This window comes from Culex quinquefasciatus, chromosome 2, assembly GCF_015732765.1.
Source record: "Culex quinquefasciatus strain JHB chromosome 2, VPISU_Cqui_1.0_pri_paternal, whole genome shotgun sequence".
NCBI lineage: Eukaryota > Metazoa > Arthropoda > Insecta > Diptera > Culicidae > Culex > Culex quinquefasciatus.
In genome coordinates, this window is record NC_051862.1 from 61970685 (window position 1) to 61993271 (window position 22587).

The window sequence follows — 22587 nt, forward strand, 5'->3', positions numbered from 1 at the left end:
ACACATGGCTGATTCCAGCAACACTATATTTGAATGTACATGAGGTAAGAGCAGCCTTGTCGTTCAAAAATGAAACCAAAATTTTTCAACTTGGCTGTTAAACGCCAAATTCTTCATAAATGCCCATAAATTGAATTGCGAGGCATTGATCGAAAAATCTTTAAACACATCAAAGTCAACTTAAACATTAGATTGATTGAAGATGAAAGTAAGATTCTTTTGAAAAAAAAATTGCATTACCTTGACACAATAAATTTAGTGTAACCAGAAATATAACTACAATTATAACCTTTTCCATCACTGATTGTTTGTCACTGAACAACAGTAAATAGGTTGAACTAATTTAAATCTTTTATTTTCAATCGGAGCACAACAGTTAATGTTGCCATCAACGAACCAGTACCGCAAATGACCGAGTGCCCGAAAAACTGATACCTGTAATTTACAGGTGTCACATTCATTAGAAGCGAATTAGATTTTTTATAGTTAACCCTTGATTGACCTTGTTTGATTGTTCAAAAAAAGAAAAAAAATATTTATAATTATTTTTTTTATTTTTTTTATCATCGTCAAAATAACTAAATTTCAAATATCAAGATTAATTATTTATGAAAATGATGAAGGGTCCTTTAAAAAAAAAAAGCAACCATGCGCACTCCCTCATTTTTGCTACCTCCACATATACGTGTGCGTGTGCTAGTTGGTTAAGATGAAATTTACTATTTTATTTTTTGGCAGAAAATTTACTATATTTCGATTCTGTCAATTTAGGGAGCCCAAATTTATAAAACTTTGACGAAACTGAAGCGTTTAGTGACATCAGCTTCTAAAGTGCAAAGTGCAGATAAAAAATTAAACGCGTTTTTGATTAAAAAAAAAAAGTTATTTTTTATAAGAGTTCATACTGATTGGTGCGCTGGAAATGGGGACGCGAAGTCGTGATTATTCAGGTTAATTTTTTTTGTGTGCTTTTGTGCCGCTGTTCGTATGGGGTGAGTGCATAATTTGTAAAGGTGGTGTAAAAAATATTCGGAGTGAAAAGTGATTTTTTTTGTGTGTCTTAATTTATTGTTTTGTGATTTTCAAAACCCTTCCTATATCATCGTTTATCGGAAGGCAGCTCATTGGCAGTCAACCATGCTCATGCTCATGCTCAAAAAAGTTATTTTTTATAAGAGTTCAACATTAGTTCTGAATATTTAAAAATGTTAAAAAAGCAATCCTAATTTAAAGTTACTCAAGTTGCATTTCGGGTTAAAACCTTTATCACAAATTGAAATACAAATTGTGTAACTTAAAATTGCGATTTCTTATTTAAGATTTATTTTAAGATTTATTTTAAGATTTTGTAAAAGGAATGCTAAAAATAAAATAATTATTATTAAGAATTTGGTAAATTACTTCATAATACAAAGTAAGCTGTAAACTAGGTTTTAAAATGAGTTTTGGATAATAGCATAACTGTAATTATGTAATAGTAGTTTATGCACCAAGTTAGAAAAAGAAGAACATGAGCCGTATATTTATCCAACTAGGCTCACCGACTAGGATTAATACGACAAGTGCTGGAAAATTTATGTTTTGTAAAGAAAAACACTCTTTGAACAGAATTTTAAGTAACGTCCATGTATTTTGTTAATTCACCGTTCTAAACAAAACAGTTTGGAAAAATATTACTTTTCCATACTAGTTCTTAGAAGTTGTATCGACAAGTAATACTTTTCGACTCTGTTTTTTTTTATTTCATTTTTTTTGTATAGAAAATTAGAAAGACAGGAAATGTAGTTTCACAACGGATGTACAAAACAAGCATTTTGTTTCTCCCCCCCCCTTCCCCCTTTCTTTCTCGAACAGATTACTATTTTTTCAAAAAGATTTTTTATTAAATTTGTTATTCATTGATTGATAACAAAACTTCTATGCAAGCTTATATCAAGGGGAAGCTTATAATTTGGGTTTTCAGAATCATGTACAATTGATTTTTTTAATAGGCAGGGTTGAAAGGGTTTTCTCTAAAATTTGTTCCGAGAATTAGTGTGGTTCTCTTCTCTTACATATTGATTCAATTTCTGGGATGTATGCAACAGCGACGAACCACCCTAATTCTCCAAACATTTTTAGGTAAAAGACCATTATGCCCTGAACCATTTTTCCTTTTTTTTATTCAAGATGCACGTGTTTCTGAGGATCCCCAAGTTTATGCTAGTGTAATCACCATTAACTTCACAGAAAAATGCACTGCACACTTTAGCAATCCCTGCTTTGAACACATTGAGCCATCGGTGGAATAGTACACTTGCACGAGACACACTTGTCCTCAGAGGAAATCGAATCTCCAACGCCCATCGTCAGTTTTCCAAACTTGCACTGCATCTTTGAATCCTGGGCAGAGCGAGGACCCACTTCAATGATTGTATCCTTGTCTTCAGCTGCAAAATAAAAATATGATTAACTGAAAACGAATTTGGAAATAATGGTCCAACTTACGACATCTCCACGAAATCGGACAGCACCGATCGTTTCCAAAGTAAACCGGAATACACCCAAGGGCCAACCGTTCCGCGTTCCTCAGCTCAATACCACAGTTGATTTCGTAACAGTTCGGATTGCCCACCACGGTACTGTTATCAAATCCCTGCTTGCAGTGGCACTTGTAGCAGGAATTCTTCTCCGGAAACATCGGCTCACCCTCTCGGTAGAGCTTTCCCTCGAGGTGGCACTTGCCGAGTTCTTCAATTTTCTTGCCACAAATGGCGGGACCCGTGGTGCAACATTGACCCTTGGTGTACTGGTAGATGCAGTTTTCCTTTCGTCTGAAAAACTCCGGACATTCGTTGGTGGCACAGTTGAAGGAAGCTGGCGAGGAGTAGCTGAAAAAATAAACTGAAGATTGGGTACATGTTCTTGGATTTGATGCAATGAAACCTACTTCATGCAACGACAGGCTGGCGAGCAAGGTACCAATGCTTGGTCATCATCGGATAGTGAAGTTCCAGGTTCATAGGAGTTGCCATTGAAGTGACACTTTTGATTGTCACGTTTCCGCAATGTTGTACAGTCGTATCTGCAATGGTTGAATCATTAAGACGTATTGGTTTATTTTTCAAATTCGCACGAACCTATTTGGGCAATCGTAACCCTGATCTTTAATTGGTTTACATCCCAGTTCTGAGTAGTGCTTCGGGGGAGCAGGGCAATCAGCTGGAAGATTACATTTGAATAGAAGATTACTTATCCTTAATCGATGATCTACGGTAAGTGCCTTATCAGTTTCAAACTGTTGAACTCTTTGTTTACAAATGAAATCAGATTATGGTATGAAAATGTAGTTATGCGATTCATCGATAGTTTAAAACTTCATGACCTAAAATACTAAACAGTGTCTCATGTTAAACAACACTTCAAGTCGATATTTTTCTCAAATAAAAACACCCTAAATATACAACTGATCAAACAAAAAAATCTCTGAACAATCTGATTCAAACATCAGTCACAGGTATTGACTACGCAAAATGTGTTGTCGGAAACGGAATCGACGTAACACTTTATAATGTGGCCCTCTTAAACCATGCGGTTTCGTCAACGGTTCCACAGGCGTGTATCGTTCTTTTTGCGAAAAGACTCAACCTCCCGGGTCTTCTAAGTGTGAAGGTATGGCACGGGGAGAGGGCATCGAATACCTATATTAACACTTAGCATTTTTTGCGTCCGCCTTGGGATTCGAACCGGTGACCTCTGGATTGTGAGTCCAGTGCGCGGTCCGATTGATCCACACAGGCAGATATTTCAACATCTAAATGTGTTGTCTCTTATGATCAATCGCATTAAAAAAATTATAATTTCAGTAATGTTGCAATATCTCGCCATTTTTAACTTTTGCTTCAAATTAGAACAACTACGTCTAAGCCTCGCACGCTATGTCTAATTCATATAATATTACCATTGCAAAGTGCAGCTAATGAGCACAGCAAAATTGCACCGATAACGTTCTTTCTCATGATGACCGGAAATGTCTTTGACGTTTGCGGAAATAATTAATATCAGACGTTCAAGAATACTTTTGAAAAACTAGGAAATTTAAATTTAACAGAGCAAAAATAACCAACTCCTTCCTCTATTGAACTCAAATCCAACTGACTAAGATCTCTAGTGATTACGAGTGTTTATAGACACACAAGAAGCAGATGGCAGCGCTTATCACTTCATATTCAAACTGATGGCTTTGCTTGTGAAACAGCATCAGCTAATAATCGTCTGAATTTAAATGCTAACTAAACACATATATTCAAATTCACAAAAAAAAAGAATTGCGATGCTACTGACACCTTTTATGAGCGTTCGATATTTGTATCAGAGGTTATGGAAATTATAAAGATTTTTTACAAAAATAAATAATAAATTATTGCTTTATACATTTACTGTAATCTTTTACCATTTTACCCATCTTCTTTTTAGAGATTGTTTAAAAAAGTTTACATCATTAAATAAAAAAAATAGGTATTTGATGAAATATTCCTTTTCATTAAATAATGTTAAAAACAAAAAAAAAGCAAAATTAAATAAAAATAATATTTTTGAATGATTGAGAAAATTTACTACACTCTATATTTTAACATCTGATCTGGTCTGGCGGTTGATAAGATCTCTTAAAGTTTAAATTTTGTGATTTTGTTTTCCCGGTGTCATCTAATTAACCCTAATTTTTGTAATCATTTTGATTTTCAGTATTAAAACTAAACATTTTTATCTATGTTATGTTCATTTCTATAAAAATAATAAAAGACTTAAAACCAATCCCAGCATTTGAAAATATTAAAAATAAGTGTTTTTGGCCTACTTCAAAGGTAACATTTTATTCCAAAATTTGAATAATTGAAGGAAAAACCAAAAAAAAATACATAATGACATAAAATTCTCTACGAAATCGATCTTTTTTTTTAGAATTTTAATTTTTGTATTTTTTAATCCGACTGAAACTTTTTTGGTGCCTTCGGTATGCCCAAAGAAGCCATTTTGCATCATTAGTTTGTCCATATAATTTTCCATACAAATTTGGCAGCTGTCCATACAAAAACGATGTTTGAAAATTAAAAAAAATGTATCTTTCGAAGGAATTTTTTGATCGATTTGGTGTCTTCGGCAAAGTTGTAGGTATGGATATGGACTACACTGGAAAAAATCATACACGGTAAAAAAAATTTGGTGATTTTTTATTTAACTTTTTTGTCACTAAAACTTGATTTGCAAAAAAACACTGTTTTTTATTTTATTTTATTTGTTTAGAAATTTCCAGGTTGTGCAAAAAATGGTTTTCGCGGTGCCTGTCCGTCGGGACGCATTTTTTTTTTTTTCGCGTTCCGGTTTCTTCGATCGTCGTCGGTGTGTATTTCGGGTGAGTGCATGCGTGTGTGTGAAGGTGCGGCTAGCTCTGGTTGTCACGATGGCAGCAGAGCTGAGCCAGTTCGTTTCGCGGTGCCTGTCCGTCGGGACGCATTTTTTTCGCGTTCCGGTTTCGTCGATCGTCGTCGGTGTGTATTTCGGGTGATTGCGTGAGTGTGTGTGCGGCTAGCTCTGGTTGTCACGATGACAGCAGAGCTGAGCCAGTTCGTTTCGCGGTGCCTGTCCGTCGGGACGCATTTTTTTTCGCGTTCCGGTTTCTTCGATCGTCGTCGGTGTGTATTTCGGGTGAGTGCATGCGTGTGTGTGAAGGTGCGGCTAGCTCTGGTTGTCACGATGGCAGCAGAGCTGAGCCAGTTCGTTTCGCGGTGCCTGTCCGTCGGGACGCATTTTTTTCGCGTTCCGGTTTCGTCGATCGTCGTCGGTGTGTATTTCGGGTGATTGCGTGAGTGTGTGTGCGGCTAGCTCTGGTTGTCACGATGACAGCAGAGCTGAGCCAGTTCGTTTCGCGGTGCCTGTCCGTCGGGACGCATTTTTTTTCGCGTTCCGGTTTCTTCGATCGTCGTCGGTGTGTATTTCGGGTGAGTGCATGCGTGTGTGTGAAGGTGCGGCTAGCTCTGGTTGTCACGATGGCAGCAGAGCTGAGCCAGTTCGTTTCGCGGTGCCTGTCCGTCGGGACGCATTTTTTTTTCGCGTTCCGGTTTCGTCGATCGTCGTCGGTGTGTATTTCGGGTGATTGCGTGAGTGTGTGTGCGGCTAGCTCTGGTTGTCACGATGACAGCAGAGCTGAGCCAGTTCGTTTCGCGGTGCCTGTCCGTCGGGACGCATTTTTTCGCTTTCCGGTTTCGTCGATCGTCGTCGGTGTGTATTTCGGGTGAGTGCATGCGTGTGTGTGAAGGTGCGGCTAGCTCTGGTTGTCACGATGGCAGCAGAGCTGAGCCAGTTCGTTTCGCGGTGCCTGTCCGTCGGGACGCATTTTTTCGCGTTCCGGTTTCGTCGATCGTCGTCGGTGTGTATTTCGGGTGATTGCGTGAGTGTGTGTGCGGCTAGCTCTGGTTGTCACGATGACAGCAGAGCTGAGCCAGTTCGTTTCGCGGTGCCTGTCCGTCGGGACGCATTTTTTTTTTTTCGCTTTCCGGTTTCGTCGATCGTCGTCGGTGTGTATTTCGGGTGAGTGCATGCGTGTGTGTGAAGGTGCGGCTAGCTCTGGTTGTCACGATGGCAGCAGAGCTGAGCCAGTTCGTTTCGCGGTGCCTGTCCGTCGGGACGCATTTTTTTCGCGTTCCGGTTTCGTCGATCGTCGTCGGTGTGTATTTCGGGTGATTGCGTGAGTGTGTGTGCGGCTAGCTCTGGTTGTCACGATGACAGCAGAGCTGAGCCAGTTCGTTTCGCGGTGCCTGTCCGTCGGGACGCATTTTTTTTTTTTTTTTTCGCGTTCCGGTTTCTTCGATCGTCGTCGGTGTGTATTTCGGGTGAGTGCATGCGTGTGTGTGAAGGTGCGGCTAGCTCTGGTTGTCACGATGGCAGCAGAGCTGAGCCAGTTCGTTTCGCGGTGCCTGTCCGTCGGGACGCATTTTTTTTTTTTCGCGTTCTGGTTTCGTCGATCGTCGTCGGTGTGTATTTCGGGTGATTGCGTGAGTGTGTGTGCGGCTAGCTCTGGTTGTCACGATGACAGCAGAGCTGAGCCAGTTCGTTTCGCGGTGCCTGTCCGTCGGGACGCATTTTTTTTCGCGTTCCGGTTTCTTCGATCGTCGTCGGTGTGTATTTCGGGTGAGTGCATGCGTGTGTGTGAAGGTGCGGCTAGCTCTGGTTGTCACGATGGCAGCAGAGCTGAGCCAGTTCGTTTCGCGGTGCCTGTCCGTCGGGACGCATTTTTTTTTTTTCGCGTTCCGGTTTCGTCGATCGTCGTCGGTGTGTATTTCGGGTGATTGCGTGAGTGTGTGTGCGGCTAGCTCTGGTTGTCACGATGACAGCAGGGCTGAGCCAGTTCGTTTCGCGGTGCCTGTCCGTCGGGACGCATTTTTTTTTCGCGTTCCGGTTTCTTCGATCGTCGTCGGTGTGTATTTCGGGTGAGTGCATGCGTGTGTGTGAAGGTGCGGCTAGCTCTGGTTGTCACGATGGCAGCAGAGCTGAGCCAGTTCGTTTCGCGGTGCCTGTCCGTCGGGACGCATTTTTTTTTTTCGCTTTCCGGTTTCGTCGATCGTCGTCGGTGTGTATTTCGGGTGATTGCGTGAGTGTGTGTGCGGCTAGCTCTGGTTGTCACGATGACAGCAGAGCTGAGCCAGTTCGTTTCGCGGTGCCTGTCCGTCGGGACGCATTTTTTTTTTCGCGTTCCGGTTTCTTCGATCGTCGTCGGTGTGTATTTCGGGTGAGTGCATGCGTGTGTGTGAAGGTGCGGCTAGCTCTGGTTGTCACGATGGCAGCAGAGCTGAGCCAGTTCGTTTCGCGGTGCCTGTCCGTCGGGACGCATTTTTTTTTTCGCGTTCCGGTTTCGTCGATCGTCGTCGGTGTGTATTTCGGGTGATTGCGTGAGTGTGTGTGCGGCTAGCTCTGGTTGTCACGATGACAGCAGGGCTGAGCCAGTTCGTTTCGCGGTGCCTGTCCGTCGGGACGCATTTTTTTTTCGCGTTCCGGTTTCTTCGATCGTCGTCGGTGTGTATTTCGGGTGAGTGCATGCGTGTGTGTGAAGGTGCGGCTAGCTCTGGTTGTCACGATGGCAGCAGAGCTGAGCCAGTTCGTTTCGCGGTGCCTGTCCGTCGGGACGCATTTTTTTTTTTTTTTCGCGTTCTGGTTTCGTCGATCGTCGTCGGTGTGTATTTCGGGTGATTGCGTGAGTGTGTGTGCGGCTAGCTCTGGTTGTCACGATGACAGCAGAGCTGAGCCAGTTCGTTTCGCGGTGCCTGTCCGTCGGGACGCATTTTTTTTCGCGTTCCGGTTTCTTCGATCGTCGTCGGTGTGTATTTCGGGTGAGTGCATGCGTGTGTGTGAAGGTGCGGCTAGCTCTGGTTGTCACGATGGCAGCAGAGCTGAGCCAGTTCGTTTCGCGGTGCCTGTCCGTCGGGACGCATTTTTTTCGCGTTCCGGTTTCGTCGATCGTCGTCGGTGTGTATTTCGGGTGATTGCGTGAGTGTGTGTGCGGCTAGCTCTGGTTGTCACGATGACAGCAGAGCTGAGCCAGTTCGTTTCGCGGTGCCTGTCCGTCGGGACGCATTTTTTTTCGCGTTCCGGTTTCTTCGATCGTCGTCGGTGTGTATTTCGGGTGAGTGCATGCGTGTGTGTGAAGGTGCGGCTAGCTCTGGTTGTCACGATGGCAGCAGAGCTGAGCCAGTTCGTTTCGCGGTGCCTGTCCGTCGGGACGCATTTTTTTTTTTTCGCGTTCTGGTTTCGTCGATCGTCGTCGGTGTGTATTTCGGGTGATTGCGTGAGTGTGTGTGCGGCTAGCTCTGGTTGTCACGATGACAGCAGAGCTGAGCCAATCCGTTTCGCGGTGCCTGTCCGTCGGGACGCATTTTTTTTTCGCGTTCCGGTTTCGTCGATCATCGTCAGTGTGTTTTTCTTGTTAGTCATGTATTTGATACACATCACAGCCGGGTTTCTTTGTTCTATGATTTGTTATTGTTTCTCGGGAAGATTCGTTTTAAATTGCGTTAGCCAAATGTAAATTATCATTAAATTCGACTATTCGTTTCCCGCGAATCGCGGCGACAAATATTGTTTCAACGCGATTGTCCAAGTCCTTCAGATAACATCATAACTCATCAGTCATTTATTGGTCGCTCATATTATAATAATTGAAAAGTATAAATAGTCTCAGGTCAACTCTACGTAAATATGTAACGCTGAGTTTAATATTTCACCTTTTAAACACACATAATTTTGATTCTATCTTTCCACAGTCGGCTGTCTAAGATTAAATCATTTATGCTAAACTCAACACCAAATAACCGGGAATGGTCTCATCCGCATTGTTTGCCTTGAGAATACATAATACATCACCTTATTTAACGAAATTCATTGATTATTGGGCCACATCATCATCCTCTATGATGAATCCTGGCCATTACCCTTCCCCACTAACAAAATCCCAAGTAGAAGTAGTTTTCCGGCACACGCGGGGTGTGGATATCGTATAGAACCCACCCTTGGTAGCAGCCTGTGCTAACTAACATTCCCGTCCCATCCCCTCGAGATCTACAAACTGACATGGCGGGCGCCGTTGGTGGCCAACGACTGTTTCCTGTTCGCACCGACTCTAGTTTTGATGATCGTGATGTTTTATCTTTTCAGCGCATTCATGCATGCTGTTGATAAGGGAAACATCATTTGATCGTTGAAGCGTGTGACCGGTTGTGCTGATGGGATATTACGGTCCTGTTCAGCAACGGAGAAGGACAACCATGGGTGGTCTCTCATGCTCATGCTCATGCTCATGCTCCAGGTTGTGCAAAAAATCTTTGACCGAGTTATGAATTTTTGAATCAATACTGATTTTTTCAAAAAATAGAAATATTGGTCGCAAAAATTTTTTAACTTCATTTTTCGATGTAAAATCAAATTTGCAATCAAAAAGTACTTTAGTGAAATGTTGATAAAGTGCACCGTTTTCAAGTTAAAGCCATGTTTAGGTAACTTTTTTGAAAATAGTAGAAGAAATTCATTTTTTTATTTAGTGCCCGTGTATGCCCACTTTTGAAAAAACATTTTTTGGAGAGCTGAGAAAATTCTCTATATTCTGCTTTTTTGAATTTTGTTGATATGACCCTTAGTTGCTGAGGTATTGTCATGCAAAGATTTATAAACAGGAAAATTGATGTTTTCTAAGTCTCACCCAAACAACCCACAATTTTTTAATGTCGATATCTCAGCAACTAATGGTCCGATTTACAATGTTAAAATATAAAACATACGTGAAATTCACCGATCTTTTCGAAAACAATTTTTTTTTAAATCAAGACTAACATTTCAAAAGGTCCAAATATTCAATATTAAAAAAATCGTGATTCAATTATCCGAAGTGAATTTTGTCCGAGGCCTTCGGATAATCGAGTCTGGACTGTATAGTCATTTTCTGTTGCAAATTTGTGTTGCATCTTAAAATGTTTTTTGAAGTTTTTATTGATAGTACTTCAGATGTTTGTAAAAATCATCGTATTTTTATCTCCGGTACCAAATTTTGCATAATCCTAAACTCTAAGATTTTTTTTAATCCACTTAAACATATTTAAAAAAAACTAAAAATAAATATTACGTATTTTGGGGATTCAACTTTCATTGATAAAATGTCAAATGAAATTTTCTTTTCCGTGTACCTACTTATTTTTTATCTGAGAAGTCCTAATCATACCACTGACCAATAAAAAATGACAAAAATGACTTCGCAGGCTCAACTCGAGGGGAAGCATGAAGTTTGGGGTCCCCAAAAACACGTACACTTTGAATTTTTCAAAAATACTTAGATAGGGCCGAATGGTTTTTCTCCAAAGTTTGTAACAAAATACCTATTTGCGAAAACGTAGATAATTACTCCACAGTGAAACTACGTTGTAGGAAAACTAAACCAAACCAAGATAAATGCATATAAAAAAACTGAAAAGAAAAAGTTGCTCAAAATCACCTCCGGAATAAATAAAAATTATTGAAAAAATAATTGGTAGTAGTAGAGGATAGTAGATGATAACGGTTGAAGAATAATTCTGTCGTGTCTTTCGAATATAAAAACAATGGAGAAAAAAACAGTAAACAAAAAAATATCTTTTAAAAACTTAAAAAATAAATTAAATTTAAATTAATTACATTGAGCTAAATTGGATTAACGAAAACAGTAAAAATAAAACTTGATTTGAATGTTCAAAAAGTGCATGCAGTTTATTGATCTTTTTGATTTCTTACTCAACTACAATGTATACAATAAATAAGTGAAATAATTTTGTACGTTTTGCTGTAGATTTAAGCACCAACGGGATAACTCAAACGAATACTGAACTCCAACCAGAGTTAACATTCCCTGCTCTGGATGCAATGCGGCATCGGCGGGACAGTGCACTTGCACGAGACACACTTGTCTTCCGAGGAAATCGAATCTCCCACACCCATGGTCAACTTTCCAAACTTGCACTGCATCTTGGGATCGGTGACTTCATCGGCTCCACGACGACCTTCGACGATAACGGTATCCTTGTCCTCCGCTGTAAAGTAAGAATTTCAATGAGTTAAGACAATCTTCGATCATGCTTTTTGGTTTCACTTACGACATCTCCACGAAATCGGACAGCATCGGTCGTTTCCAAAGTACACCGGAATGCATCCACGGGCCAGTCGTTCCGAGCTGCGCAGTTCGATTCCACAGTTGACTTCCTGGCAGTGCGGGTTGCCCACCACCGTGCTGTTGTCGAAGCCCTTCTGGCAGTGGCAGCTGTAGCACGATTCCTCCGTCGGATACATCTTTTGACCTTCCCGGTACAGTTCACCTTCGAAGTAGCACTCGGCCAACTGTTCGATCTTGTCCTCCCCGCAAACTGGCGCTCCCGAGGAACAGCACTGGCCCTTTTCGTACTGGTAGATGCAGTCCTCCTTCTGGCCAAAGAACTCCGGACAGTCGATCGAGGCACAGGTGAAGGATGCTGGCGATGTTTTGCTGTGAGAGGAATTGAGATTTCACGATAATTAGATTAGATAAATTACAGTCATTTTTAAATACAGATTTTACTGTGTATAAAACATTCTAAGAAAGTATCATGAAAGGAGTCTAATACTTTAATTATTTCCAATCACTCACTTATTGCAACGGCATGCCGGGCTACAGCTGACCAGCTCCTGGTCGGTTTTCGACAGACCAGTTCCGGGCTCGTAAATGTTTCCATTGAAGTAGCACTTTTGGCCGTCACGATCCGTTAGCTCCGGACACTCGTACCTGGAAACGTGCGTGAGCAAACTCAATTAGAACCTGTTTTGTTCCGGTGCGTCATTCATTCAGCAAAATTATACAAATGATTTACGTTAATGGTGCGGGGGTGTGTAAACGTGATGCATTGTTTGGGGTGTCTAATAGTAATATGTGGTGTGGCGTAAATGGGGTTCAAAATACTCACCGATTTGGGCAACGATGTCCTTCGTCTTTGATGGGTTTGCAGCCAAGCTCTGTGTAGTGCTTTGGTGGGGCAGGGCATGGCTCTTCCGTTTCAGCTGAGGATAATAAAATGTCAAAATCATTGTCTATTAGAAGCAGTTCGTAATGGAACGGTAATTTAGACATAATTTGCAATACAAAATGCACAATTAAATCATAAAATGGGAATAAACATGTATCAAATGATGCCCATTCAATCACAGTCGTGATCTCTACTCTAATCTGATCTGATGCCCATTCAATCACAGACGTGAATTTAATTTTTAAAGCATTTTTTAAGTATCTCAATATCAGTTTTTTATTGGAATTAAAAATTTATCAATGGAGCACCGGATTCGAGTGCTATTCCATAAGGAATACATTGTAGAAAAAAGCAAAAACTGCTCGAATGGAAATGCTCCATTAGCAAATAAACACAAGAAGAAGAAAAATCGAGGGGAATCTAAAATTTAAAAATAAAGTCCTCAAAGAGAAAAAGGAAGGAAGAGAAACATACATTAAAACAAATTTGCAAGATTTACTTAGAAATCAAAGAAATAAGAAAAAGTCGTATGTTTAAAAAGAAAATATTTTCGGAATAATCAAAATAATTCTAATTTCTATGAATTTTGGCTTTTTGTTTGTCCACAGCAAAAAACAATTCCGGTAATCGTGAATTATGTTCATGAATTTGAGAACCACGAAGGATTTTTTTCATGAGTATGGTTTATTTGCACTATAAACGTGAATATATTCTTTCGTGGTTCTCAAATTCATGAACACAATTCACGATTTCAAAAATTCTCTTTTTTCTGTGTACAGTAGTTTGCAAACGTTTATTTTATAATATTAAAGTTTTTAATCTTGTTTTGTTATTGACTTGTTAACTTGTTGATTCTTGTTAATCTGTTGTACAGTAGAACTAGAACTATTAGACTTTCTCTGAGTCGATATTACAGGGACCGCTTAAAATTGAGAAATCATTAATCACTTTTTAGACCATCGATAGCATGTATTTTTTCTCGAAATCTTACGAAATAAATCATATTTTCATTCTTTGTAATGCAAATTTGACAACCATTTTATTTAAAAGTAGAATTACAAAAGAAATAAGGTTATTTCTATTTTTAACCTAAAAATTTACTCCTTTTCAGAATACATAAGACTTTTTCACGATATTTCATATTTTGGTTTAATGATTTCCCCGGAAATCGGAAATTAAAAAATGTCATCTCTGTTTGAAATTTCAAAGCATTTCCTTGTGACGGTTTGTTAACTTTAAAGAATATTTATACTAGTCTTTAAATATCTTTCCAAGCGTCGGAAAAAAATGTACAGAAAAATCAGGATCCGGGTCCAGACTGTTAATAATTTGACTAAACAAGACTATTGAATCTTATTTAAATTTGAAATTTAAAAAAAAAGTTCAGCTTTCTAAATTTAATATAATGATAAAAAAACTATACATTCCTAGCCCATTCCTTTTTAAAAACATATTTATTGAGGCTGCTCATATTTTTTATTGTATACTTTTTATTGCAACGCTCAACCAACCACAATTATAAATTAGTTATATACATATTTCACTTAAAAGAACAAAAAAATAGAAATCGACTGGTGAATTGATGAAGAAAAATTATAGCTGATTTAAAATAAGTAGAAAATAAAGCATAAATAGTATTTTATGCAAAAAGTTGAAAAAGAATATTTTTTAACCAAGAGTACATTTATCCAACGAGGTTCATCAAGTTGGAAAAATACGAAGGTGCTGGAAAAATAAAGTTTTGTAACGAGTTGCATACAACATTTTTTTGCAATACTGAAAAACACTCTTTATGTCGAATTTCCACGTTTTTTGTCAATTCACCGTTCAAAGCGAAACAACTTTAAAAATTATTTCTTTTGAACACAAATGATTAAAAATTCAACTTTTCAGCACATATTTCAGTGCTGAAAACTAGACCTTTTCAGCACTTGTATGAAAAGTATTACTTTTCAATTTTTTTATTTTTGTTAGAGAAAAGAAAATTGAGTCGAAGTGATTTTCTACGGATTTTACAATTTCTCAGGTTCTTCTCAAAGAAACTAAATTATGTTAAAAAGGGTTCACGGTGTATTTTTTCGAGACCTCAAAGATAAAAAATTCGGTATGTCTGATATTTGGCACCGTGAAAGAAGGGCTCTTTCCCGACATTTTGCGGGGTATACCGAAATATTTCGTCGGGGGGTCTAGTGCAACTTTTTTTTTTTGAAGATAATTTTTCGATTTTATGGGATATTTGTTCAAAAAAGTCACAGAAAATCGGTGCATTCATGTTGATATTACTAAAACTTCTTATGAATAAGCCTTGGAGACTCTAACCAACTATATTTGACCAATATTTGACTTCCAATAATAAAAAAAAAATCGAACCAATTTTACCAGATTTCTAGCTTTCATTGAAATAACCCCAAAATCCAAGTTGGAAACCCCGATACTACCGAAAGTAAATCTTTTCTTTGTACAATTTGTCATGAAATAACAGCAAAATATTGCCCGGATATAAATTTGAGCATTAAACAATGCAAAACATAGATTATTTATTTAATAAGCTGTTTATTACCCAATAGGTTCCGAAAATTATTTTTTCAATACTCTGCCACATAACACCATCACATTTTTAAACATTTTAGAATCAATCACAATATAGAAAACAGTTTTCTGAACAAGTTCCATAAAAAAGTATCAGTATTGGTTCAATATAAGCAGAGATATGCCCAGGAAAATAAATAGTGCCTTTCTCCAAAATTTTCTTATTTTAATTACCTTTCACATGATGGCACCAAGATATTTTTTATGATGATAATATGTTATTAAAACATAAAAATTATAACAAGTTTTGACGAAATTCATGAAAATTATTCTATATCATTAATTACAAAAATCAGTAGGCAGTGCCCATCGTGTGAAAGGTAATTAAATTAAGAAATTTTGGAGAAAGGCACTATTTATTTCAGGAAATTGGGCATATCTCTGCTTATATTGAACCAATACTGATACTTTTTTATGGAACTTGTTCAGAAAACTGTTTTCTACAATGTGATTGATTCTAAAATGTTTTAAAATGTAATGGTGTTATGTGGCAGAGTATTGAAAAAATAATTTTCGGAACCTATTGGGTAATAAACTGCTTATTAAATAAATAATCTATGTTTAGCATTGTTTAATGCTCAAATTTGTATCTGGGCAGTATTTTTCTGTTATTTCATGACAAATTGTACAAAGAAAAAAATTACTTTCGGTAGTATCGGGGTTTCCAGCTTGGATTTTGGGGTAATTTCAAAGAAAGCTAGAAATCTGGTAAATTTGGTTCGATTTTTTTATTATTGGAGGTCAAATATTGGTCAAATATAGTTTGTTAGAGTCTCCAAGGCTTATTCATAAGAAGTTTGAGTGATATCAACATGAATGCACCGATTTTCTGTGACTTTTTTGAACAAATATCCCATCAAATCGAAAAATAATCTTCAAAAAAAAAGTTGCACTAGACCCCCCGACGAAATATTTCGGTATACCCCGCAAAATGTCGGGAAAGAGCCCTTCTTTCACGGTGCCAAATATCAGACATACCGAATTTTTTATCATTTGTTTGTTCTAAAAAATACACCGTGGGTTGTGTAGGAGACATCTTGAGATGATTTAGCTGCAAAAATCTCGTTCCTAGAAAAAATCCTGTCATTTTGGCAGCTGTCTAATGTTGAGGCACGTTTTTGGCCAAAAAATCAACTTTTGTTTATTTTGAACAACTATTTAACAATGTTACATAGTTGGATTGTTCATAGTTGTACACAATCAGCAATCACAGATCACTTTTTAGGTCCAATTGATATCACTTTTCACTCAATCTGCTTCTTTAAGTCACAACATCATTAAATCCAACAAATCTGGAACACAAATAGTTTTAAATATTACAGTCACGTTATAACATCATTATCCCAATTGACACTGGAATTTCCCCTCACTGAGTCAAACTGTAACAAATGCACCCAGTTGTAACACGTAACGCATCGTAATGAGCGAATAAAATTACCGTTGCAAAGTGCAACTAATGAGCAGCACAACAGAACCGCAACGATGACGACCTTCTCCATGATAATGGCGCGAGATTCTCCGGAACGGAACCGGTGAACTGATCTCAACAATGAATGAAACTCGACTGAATCGTGAAATCGGCAATCGTTCGACTGTCGCACAACGCACTATTCAGGTGTGAACACTGGGGCTTCGCGGACAAACCGGTATTCGAACTGACTAAATTCGCTGATAAACACTGGCGTTTTATATATGTTTTGTCGTCGCCGTCGGTGAGAGCGCGGGGGAGGTGTGTTGGGTGATGACGACAGAACACGCCAATCACGTCACCTTCGGAACGGGGTAACCTTTTGCGAGGTAATTTGGAAATGTTGTACCAATTCCTACGAGGATATAAGATATTTTAAGAACTGTTGCAATGCAAGAAAAAAAAAACCCTCAAAAAAGCATCCAGAAAAATATTTTTTTATTTACTGTTTAAAGCGGTAAACGCACTTCGGAAGGAACCGGTCAAGAAAAAATTCAAATGGGCAGCAGCGGCAGCGAAAGCAAGCCAGAGAGGGTGAAGAAAAGCCCCAAGAAATCTTTCCCTCTCCTTCGTTCTGCTGTTCGTAAAGCTGTTTCTTGACCCCTTTCCTTCCGATCTGCATACCAGCCTTAAGACTGGCTGGCTAAGGGATAGCATCCGAAGTGAAGAGATTTTTGCATGCTTTTATGCGTTTTGTTTCGCCATTTCCGCGCGTTTTTTTAAACCGCGGTAAAAGAGGAAAAAAGGCTTTCAGACTGAAATATGATAACAATTCGATAAATCGTGTCATAAATGGGCTATACATGCTGATTGTCATGATCACAATAATTCTTCATTTAGACTTATGGTATTTTTTAAATGAAAAGCTATTGCAAAAATAATAAGTCATTTTTATCTACAAAAGATTAAAAAATCATTGAAACCTTAAACTTATATTTTTTGGAAACGGCAGCAACAACCATCCACTTTACCGAGTGGTCTCTATCGCAAGTTTCTGCTCGAATCTACGAGTCCAAAGGCTTGAATGAGGAGAGCACCTTACCCTCTTGTTTACTCCAACGAACATTCCACCACAGGATTCGAAATTACGACCTTTGGATTGTGAGTCCAACTGCCTACCAGCAACTCCACCGTAGCAGGCTTAGTTTCGTGTGTTGTTTGTACTTGTACCAGGAAGACGCCCCCACACCTGGAATGACTTAACGGACTAACATCAACTAAGGCCAAGACCGACGTGTTACTTTCCCACCCGATGGAAGGCTGGAGCATATGGGAATCAAACCCATGATCATCCACTTACAAAGCGTAACCATTCAGCCACGCCTGCTACGACAATTCATCACGGAAATTCACAGAAGCCATTCTGCATAATTAGTTTGTCCATAAAATTTTCCATACAAATTTGGCAGCTGTCCATACAAAAATGATATATGAAAATTCAAAAATATGTATCTTTTGAAAGATTTTTTTGATCGATTTGGTGTCTTCGGCAAAGTTGTAGGTATGAATAAGGACTACACTTATAAAAAAATTATACACGGTAAAATTGTTTTGGTGATTTTTAATTTCACTTTTTGCCACTAAAACTTGATTTACCAAAAAAAAACACTATTTTTCTGATATGTTTTAGAGGACATGCCAACTTTTCAGAAATTTCCAGAATAGACAAAAAATCTTTGACCGAGTTATAAATTTTTAAATCAATACTTATTGAAAAAATCGAATATTGGTCACAAACGTTTTTCAACATCATTTTTCGATGTAAAATCGAATTCTCTAAAACTTTCCCGAAAAAAAGTATAGTGCTATCTTGCTCCTGTCAGAAGACACACTGAGCCACCCTATTATATATGATTTCATTGATTTTCAGCGACTTTTCTAAAGTAATATCCTATATAAAAAAAAATTTAACTACTGCAAAATGTTGGAAAACCCCGTTTTTACCAGACCTGCCAATTTTTTTTAACTTGAAGAACTTAATGTTCTTGGAAAAACGCACTGTGTTTCAAAAAAATCAAACCATCTACATTAACGACCCCCGGGTCTTTTGTGGTCTCTATTGCAAGTTTCTGCTCGAACCTAGGAGTCCGAAGGCTTGAATGGGGAGAGCACCCAAACCTCTTTCTACTCCAAGGAACCTTCCACCCCAGTGTTTGAACTGACGACCTTTGGATTGCGAGTCCAACCGCCGCCAGCGATTCCACCGGAGTAGGCTTGGTATGGCGTGTTGTTTGTACTTATGGCATGAAGACGACTCCTACACCTGGAATGACTTAACGGCCTAACAACAACCAAAGCCGGGACCGACATTTTACTTCCTCATCCGATGGAAGGTTGGAGCAGATGGGAATCGAACCCAGAATCATACGCTTACAAAGCGGACAGCGTAACCATTCGGCCACGCACTGTGTTTATAAAACCTTATACTACACTTTTGTTGATTGAAATGTTGAAACGATGGCTTGTAATTTTTTGGTTTTAGGCCGTTGCGAATATATTTTTTGAAGTTTATGTCCCTCGGCTCTGGCCAAAGTATGGGGGGAGACGTTTAAATGTTAATGAACAAAGTGTTTTAAAATGCATTCCACACCTACCCAGGTTCAATTATTCAACTAGTTTTCAAAAGATCTAAGTACAGTCCAGAATCGACTATCCAAAGGCCTTGGAAAATTTCACATCGGATAATCGAATCACGAGAAAAAAAATTATTGTCATTTTTTTATTGTTTAGCTGGAGCTTGAGCTGAAGTATGACAAATAAACTGCTCTAAAGTGATTTAGATTTATAAACCCTTGTTGGAAGCCAAAATGGCGGAAATTAAATATTCAAAAAAAAAAATGAAGTTTAACAGGCAACCAACTATTCAAATTTGACTAAAATGGGGTCGCAGAACTCGAATTCGATGTTAGAAGTAAGAAAATAAAAAACAACACTATTGTTTTTGTTTGTGATTCGATTATCAGAAGTCCTACACGCAGAAAAATTCAGCCTTATCAAATTGATAAATAACATTATCAACATTAATAACTTTTAGTTATTGTTTTGATAAAGTAGATTTATCGATTTGATAAATTTAAAATATCAAAACGATAATATTTGTTGTTGTTTTGATAAATTTAATTATCGCTTGATTTTTTTGCACGCACGTTTCTTCCTGTCATCCAAAACATAAACAAAAACAACCGAGCAGGATGTGAACTTGTGTCCATGAAAAGTCGCTGTATCCGGAACTTTTGGCCACGGAACCCGTGTAAAACCCCGCGGATACGTCGCAGCCGCTCGATAAACCAATCGCCCTCGCCCGTTAGAACCGAAGTTACGCCGTTAGATCCCTTGAAGCGTCGGAACAGGCGGTGAACTCAGTAAGAAGGAAAGAGGGCTGTCTTTTCACATGTACATAGGCAGAGATTAATGGAGGTAAGTTGAGGCATTGAGCTGAAGAAAGTATTTTTTTTTATTTTTAAAAAGGTTCCAATTGATTTCTGACCATTGCATATTCTTGTTTCAGATGAGTCACTCAGCTCATCCGAGAAATCAACATGGAAACTCTGGACACCATCAAACCTTTTGGATCGGAATATTCGGTATAGTGTATACACTGCGGAGTTTCGAGCCGGTTGGTCCTCCACGAAACGGAGAGTTGAAACATTCCTTCAAAAACTGTGGAAGTGGCCAGAAAACATCCGATAACTATTCACCTACTACGGTGCACCCAAGGTTGCTGCTGAACCAGTGCTGCTAGAAGTTAACTTAATTTTCTTGGTGTAAACTCACATTTGTAAATAAATGTTAATAAATATAAAAAGAAACATGTTTTGTTTGATTTTAATTTAAATTAAAAAAAAATACAAAAGAACAACCTGCAAAACGACGATAAATAAAATTTTCTAAATGATAATAACGTTTATAGTTTCAATAAAATAGTTTATCAAAACGATCAATATTTTTATCGAATTGATAAATTATGCTTTTGACGTTTCTTCAAAGACGTTTATAAATTCGATAATTTATTTTGTCAAATTGATAAATGATTGTTATCAAATTGATAAAGAAAATTATTAAATTTGATAAAATTAATTATTGGTTGCCAACCGATAATTTTATTTATCGAATTGATGGCAGAAATTTATCGAATTGATAAATCTTTTTTCTGCGTGTATACAAATCTTCGGATAATAAAAACATCGGATAATCGAGGCAGGACTGTAGCGGCGAAATTTGTTTCATCAAAAGAAACTTTTTCCATCAAGCCGTTGCAAATATTTCTCAAAGTTTATATCGTCCCCCCCCTCCACCCATCAAAAACTATCCAAAAAATCAGCCCCCCCCCCCCCACCCTTCAAAAATTGTCCAAAAAATCAGGGGGCAAAAAATATTTTTCTCAAAAATCTTGAAAATTTCAATGAAAATAGAAGTCTAATCAGCTGAAAACAATCTAAGAGCGAGTCCACGAGCAAAGCATACCCATCTCGCATCGACCTCACCAATCTAACTCTAGGTGAAGTGGGGCAAATCGGGACACAAAGTTTGAAGGTCCAAAAACGTCAAAAATCTTAATAAGGCTATAACTTAGGCAAAACTCAATTTAATTTCAAAATTCAAAATGCATCTGAAAGGGCTTAAAAATGCAACAAAATGCATGGAGAAGCATCCCAATTGGTTAAATCTAAAGGGAGTTATTGGCATTTTGGTGAAAAAATAGCATAATTTTCAAACTCAAATAAAAAAAGTGTTCCATCCAGATATCAACTCGGTTCGACCTGCAGCTTGTAGGGGACATTTGGGACTACCATCTGAGACAGAGAACGCTTTGGGTAAGGCAGTTTAACATAATAAATAGACACTTTTACTTTTGGTGAATTTTTTGGTTGTAAATTTTTGCTCGGAGGACCCCTTAGATCAAATTTTCCGGAGATAATTTCATCATATTCGTGTTTCTGAGACAATTTCACAATAAAACATGCACAAAAATGTTTATTTTCATCCATTGTCTTGACTGAGCTTTATTGCTTTGGACCACTTTAGAACAGTTTCAAACTAGGGTGTGTGTCTTGGATAGTTTTTTTCTGCTGTAGTTTGAGGTGTGCACTTTGTTGGAGACCTTTCCACAAATTGCACGATTGTCTAAAAATCTCTGAAATCCGCAATAGATGACACCAGAAAAAGCAGCTTCTTATTTTTTTTTTGCTTCCATTTTTTAAAGGGTTAAAATGGATGAAAATAAACATTTTTGTGTATGTTTAAAAAAAATCTTCGATTCACATTTATTGTAAATCAAGTTCGTTTCCAAGTATGCTATTGCACATTTTGCACCAAATTCTCCACCCTCGCAAATAATATCTGCACACCAAATATTTGCACACTTGAAATCCTACCCCTTCTCCCCCCCGCCCTCCCTCTCGCCTAGAGTGGTGCGTGTCTCGACTGAGCTTTATTGCTTTGACCACTTTAGAACAGTTTCAAACTAGGGTGTGTGTCTTGGATAGTTTTTTCTGCTGTAGTTTGAGGTGTGCACTTTGTTGGAGAGCTTTCAACAAATTGCACGATTGTCTAAAAATCTCTGAAATCCGCAATAGATGACTCCAGAAAAAGCAGCTTCTTAATTATTTTTTACTTCCATTTTTCAAAGGGTTAAAATGGATGAAAATAAACATTTTTGTGTATGTTTCTATATTTTCTGAGCCGTTATTTTTACGCATAGGAATTATACAGAGAACTTTTTCCGAGTGATTTTACTGTCTTTCTTCAGTGAGAAAGGCAAAAAATCTGATAGCACATTGCCCAAATTTTACTCATGCATCAAGCGTCTCCATGAAATGATTTATCTCCCCTTCGAGATACTCAATTGAATATTTATTTATTAGTTTGAATAACACTAATCCCCATTTCCCCGAATTTTGCCAATGCAAAATAGCCTCATTAAATATTCAAAACTTCTCCGAAACCATCATCGATCACGTGCTTTTATCTCAACAGAAGTATTTC

The 22587-nt window shown here is 38.2% G+C and overlaps 2 protein-coding genes across 2 annotated transcripts; both read right to left on the reverse strand.

Annotated features, from left to right (window-relative positions):
• Positions 1 to 2014: 2014 nt before the first annotated feature.
• LOC119767124 (kielin/chordin-like protein) lies at positions 2015 to 4027 on the reverse strand. Its single transcript, XM_038254818.1, has 5 exons — positions 3941 to 4027; positions 3120 to 3201; positions 2930 to 3064; positions 2488 to 2870; positions 2015 to 2429 (listed from the first exon to the last, which is right to left on the reverse strand). Exons 1-5 carry the CDS (start codon positions 3996 to 3998, stop codon positions 2248 to 2250), a joined length of 840 nt encoding a protein of 279 aa, XP_038110746.1. The 5' UTR covers positions 3999 to 4027; the 3' UTR covers positions 2015 to 2247.
• A 7208-nt stretch (positions 4028 to 11235) lies between these two features.
• Positions 11236 to 16777, reverse strand: LOC119767967 (kielin/chordin-like protein). Its single transcript, XM_038258075.1, has 5 exons — positions 16573 to 16777; positions 12486 to 12579; positions 12173 to 12307; positions 11646 to 12031; positions 11236 to 11582 (listed from the first exon to the last, which is right to left on the reverse strand). Exons 1-5 carry the CDS (start codon positions 16631 to 16633, stop codon positions 11392 to 11394), a joined length of 867 nt encoding a protein of 288 aa, XP_038114003.1. The 5' UTR covers positions 16634 to 16777; the 3' UTR covers positions 11236 to 11391.
• Between the last annotated feature and the right edge of the window lie 5810 nt (positions 16778 to 22587).